The 3,818-nt window shown below is 53.1% G+C and overlaps 1 protein-coding gene across 1 annotated transcript in view; it reads left to right on the top strand.

Annotated features, from left to right (window-relative positions):
* Positions 1-3,818, top strand: part of LOC123521960 (ubiquinol-cytochrome-c reductase complex assembly factor 2) — an 11,469-nt gene that overhangs the window by 4,764 nt on the left and 2,887 nt on the right. The window contains exon 2 of the mRNA XM_045292527.1: positions 3,370-3,444. Within this exon, the coding sequence (XP_045148462.1) occupies positions 3,370-3,444 (75 nt within the window). The remainder of the gene's footprint in view (positions 1-3,369; positions 3,445-3,818) is intronic.

Raw genomic sequence — 3,818 nt, 5'->3', positions numbered from 1 at the left:
TGTTACACACTAAGACGAACTGGGCAGGCGTGTGGGTCCCACATGACTGTTAAACACTAAGACAAACTGGGCAGGCGTGTGGGTCCCACATGACTATTACACACTAAGACGAACTAGGCAGGCGTGGGGCACGTGCACTTCTCGGTGCCGTCAGACCCGGGCTGCAGAGCAGCCAGCCGTTTCCCCCACTGGCCTCCCACCGCCTCAGACGTAGGGACTGCTGCTGCTTCTTTGAAAAGGAGGGTACTCTTCACACATGTCAGCTCACGAAAGACCAAGCAAGGCCGGGAACCAGCCCGAAGACAACCAGATGCAGTGCGTGATGTCAGTGGAAGGGCTTGTTTTCCGTGACACTCGTTACTGAGACACTGGGCAAGACTGAAGTCTGGATGTTGGTGTTATGTCTAGTGAAGGCCCTGAGTCTGGTCACTGAATGGTGGTTCTGGTAGAGACTGGTCTGGTGCTTAGGAAAGACACGTGGAAATCTAGGGGGTGAAATGGATCATAATTAAGATACCTATTTCTGGATCGTGCTAGAGGACGATGTCGGCTCAATAGCAGCCCACAGCAGAAGGGTGAAGCAAGTGCGGTGGGAGGGCTCCTAGGGGGCTTAGGAAGCACGGAGTGCCTTGTCTGTTTCTGGTGCTGGTGGGACGCTTGGCAACTACTGGTGACTCCTGGTGATGGCAGCACAACAGGATGCGTGGAATTGGTGTCTCTGAATTGTGTGTGGAAAACATACTGATGGGCAGGTGTTGTGTTTTAATAATAGTAACTTACTGATGAGAAACGAAGTTATTTGTTCAGCATCCCATTGCTAACAAGGCTCTTGGGTTCAAGATTTGAACCCAAGCAGTTTGACTCCATGCTCTCCCGAGCTGTGGAGCCACATAGTCTCGAGTGACCCCTGCCTGACAGGGCCAAGTGCACGAAGGTCTTGATGAAGGTCTCCTTTTGGGTGGCGGTAAAATACCCTAAACATAAAATTTATCGTTTTAACCGTCTTGGAATGTGGAATTCAGTGGCGGCGTGTGCATTCACAGTGTTGTGTAACTATCATCAGAACGACTTCGCCACCCCAATTAGACTCCCCATTTCTCCCACCTCCAGTCCCCGGGCACCTCTATACTACTTTCTGTCTGGACCCTCCAGAGGAGGGGGTCATGCGATGCTTGTCCTTCTGTGTCTGACTTTGTTCACTCGGCTCATCCATGTCATAGTGTGTGTCAGAATTGCACTTCCCTTGATGGGTTTTTGCTCCAAACATTTACAACCTTGGAAAACCCACAGGGTAGGTCCACTCTGTCCTGAAGGAGAGTTAATGGCCGAATAATATTCCGTTGTGTGGATAGAAGACGTCTTACTCATCCGCTCCCCTGTTGATGGGCCCTGGGTGTTTCTGCCCTTTGTCACTGTGCATAATGCTGCCGTGAACAGCGGGTGCAAATGAACGGGTGGTCCCTGCCTTCTAGTCTTCCGTCTCTAGGGGGGGGGGGGCTGTTGGAGTATGTTTCCTGAGGAGCCACCACATTGTTTTCCACCCACCAATAATGCACCAGCTTCTCCCAGGGTGCCTTTTAAATAGGATAAGCCAGCAGATCTGCACCAGGAAGCAGCAAACAGGCAAGCGATGAAATGCTCAACACCCTTGAGAACCCGGCTGACAGTCCGTCACAGGCGGCCAGCATTCTTTTCCTTTCCCCCTCTGTGCCAGGGTCCTTCTGGGCTTGTTGGCCGATCCACGATCCACGGTTAGGCATGCCCTGCTGCAGAAACCACCTTCAAATGCTCTGCTCCCATGGGTGTGCTGCTGGCTTCCAGCTGGACTTTCCCCTGGATGGGCCGACCAGTCGGTTTCCAGAGGGTCTTTCTTGCCAGCTCTTCACCCCAACCCTCTGATTATGATTCAGGGAGCACTGGCTACCTCCTCAGCCCATAATCCTTGCTCCCTCTGAAGTGGCTACCTGGGCATTCTCAAGATGAGTGGCCTGAACCTGGGGACGGATCAAGCAGTGCTAGATGACGGCTCGTCTTCTTTGTCTGCTGAGAACTGGGGACCTCATCTGACACGCAGGCACCGGCAGAAGCGGGCTGCCTGATTAGAACGCTTAACTACTGATTTATTTATGCTTTATGCTCTGCCTGCTTCGAGAAAGGATTTAAGTTGGGCAAATCCATCATTTGAATTCAGGGGAAAACATAAAAGAGAAAGTTTTGTTCTGAGCAGCCTTCAGAATGCTTGGCAGAATAATGTCAGGAGCAGTAGATAACACCAGCAAGGGCCGGGCGGGGGTGGGGGGACACTAGGCTTCAAAAGACGGAGGTACTACTGGCACAAAACCCTTCTCCTGAGCGCTCACCCTGTTGTCCCCGGAGCCTCCAGTAGGGGTGCTCAGAGGGTTTCTTTCCCCCCATCTATTCACAGAAACCGCCAGCTCCCTGTTCTCAGCCTTGCCCCTTCCAGCCAAGCCTGCTGGCCTCTCTCGGTTCTCCGTAGTTCACCTATTTCATCTTAAAACATCACTTTCTTGTAGGATTTCAGCCGCCCTGCTTCCCACACATGAAAGTGCAGATTTTTTTAAGCTTCATGAAAGGGTCTTTCTGTAATGCATTTCATTTTGAAGATCTAACTCAGAAGCCCACTCTTGGCTTCCAGCCCTGGCTCTCCTGCCTGCACCCAGGCCCGAGGCCAGGTGATAAGCCCCCTCCAAATTCCTGTGGCGTGCCTCCAACACTCCCCAGTGCCCATTTGTGCGAGGTGGAACCAAAAGCCAGCCCCACCGCCACCCGTAGGGAAGATAGAGCCGCTCCCTAGGACTTCCCAGGCTGTAAATCCTGATGGGAGCAGACAGCCTCGGCTTCCCCCCCAGAATGGGTTTGAGCTGCCGCCCTTGCCTGTAGCAGCCTGTGTTCACCCCTACCCCACCAGGACACCTTCCTGTAAGATGCCAGTGTTCCATGTTTTTATCGTCAACCCAAAAACACTGCCGTCAGTGGATGCTGACTCAGCGATCCCCTGGGACAGAGCAGCACTGCCCCTGTGGGCCTCCACAGCAACTCTTTATGGAGCAGAAAGCCCGTCCTCCGGTATTGTTGGGGCTCCACATGCAGCTGGCAGTGTGCTGGGTCACAGGGGCTGGGCAGAAGTTTGTTTGTTGGCTGGTTGATTAATGGGGCAAGCCATGGCTCCAAAGAGGGGATTTCTAAAGTGAAAGCCTTAGGCTAAACTCACTTCCTACAGAGGCTCGGAATGGAGCCTTGCTGGGAGTGCTCACTGCAGGCGCGGGCCCCTCCAGGTCTGCGTGTGGGGCAGGGCCTGCTTGGTAGCTGGGCTCTTCAGCTGAAGTCCCCGGCTTCTTTGTTTTTCAGATCGCAGAGCCTGAAGCCTGTGACCAGATGTACGAGAGCTTGGCACGGCTCCATGCAAACTATTACAAACACAAGGTGAGTGGGCGGGGGCTTTCACATCCTCTGTCCTCCGACTGGGGCAGCCAGGAAGAATGTGTGAAACGGACGAGTCAGTGTTGTGTGCAGAATTAGGTTTTGTTCCTTTCCAGCCAGCAATTTCAGCCAAGACAGCAGAGGTCGTGGCTTTCAAAGCAATTTTTAATTATGAATCAAAGCCATGTAGTTTCTGTGCTAGTGTGTGTTTCAGGGGTAGCTGACAACACTTTGGGTTGTGTACGTATTTTCAGTGTCACTCCATCCATTCTGCTGGGCTGCTCTGCTCCCAGCTTGGTGATAGGGAGGGAGGGATCGGGGAAGGCCAGGCCTGGCTTGTCCTCCGGCCCTGGCATGGTTACTGGTATATACTGCCG

This window comes from Echinops telfairi, unplaced genomic scaffold (genome assembly GCF_000313985.2).
Source record: "Echinops telfairi isolate 266 unplaced genomic scaffold, ASM31398v2 ScPeMD7_655;HRSCAF=1070, whole genome shotgun sequence".
Lineage (NCBI taxonomy): Eukaryota > Metazoa > Chordata > Mammalia > Afrosoricida > Tenrecidae > Echinops > Echinops telfairi.
Note: the sequence above shows the minus strand (reverse complement) of the source record. Positions and strands in the feature narration are given on the sequence as shown.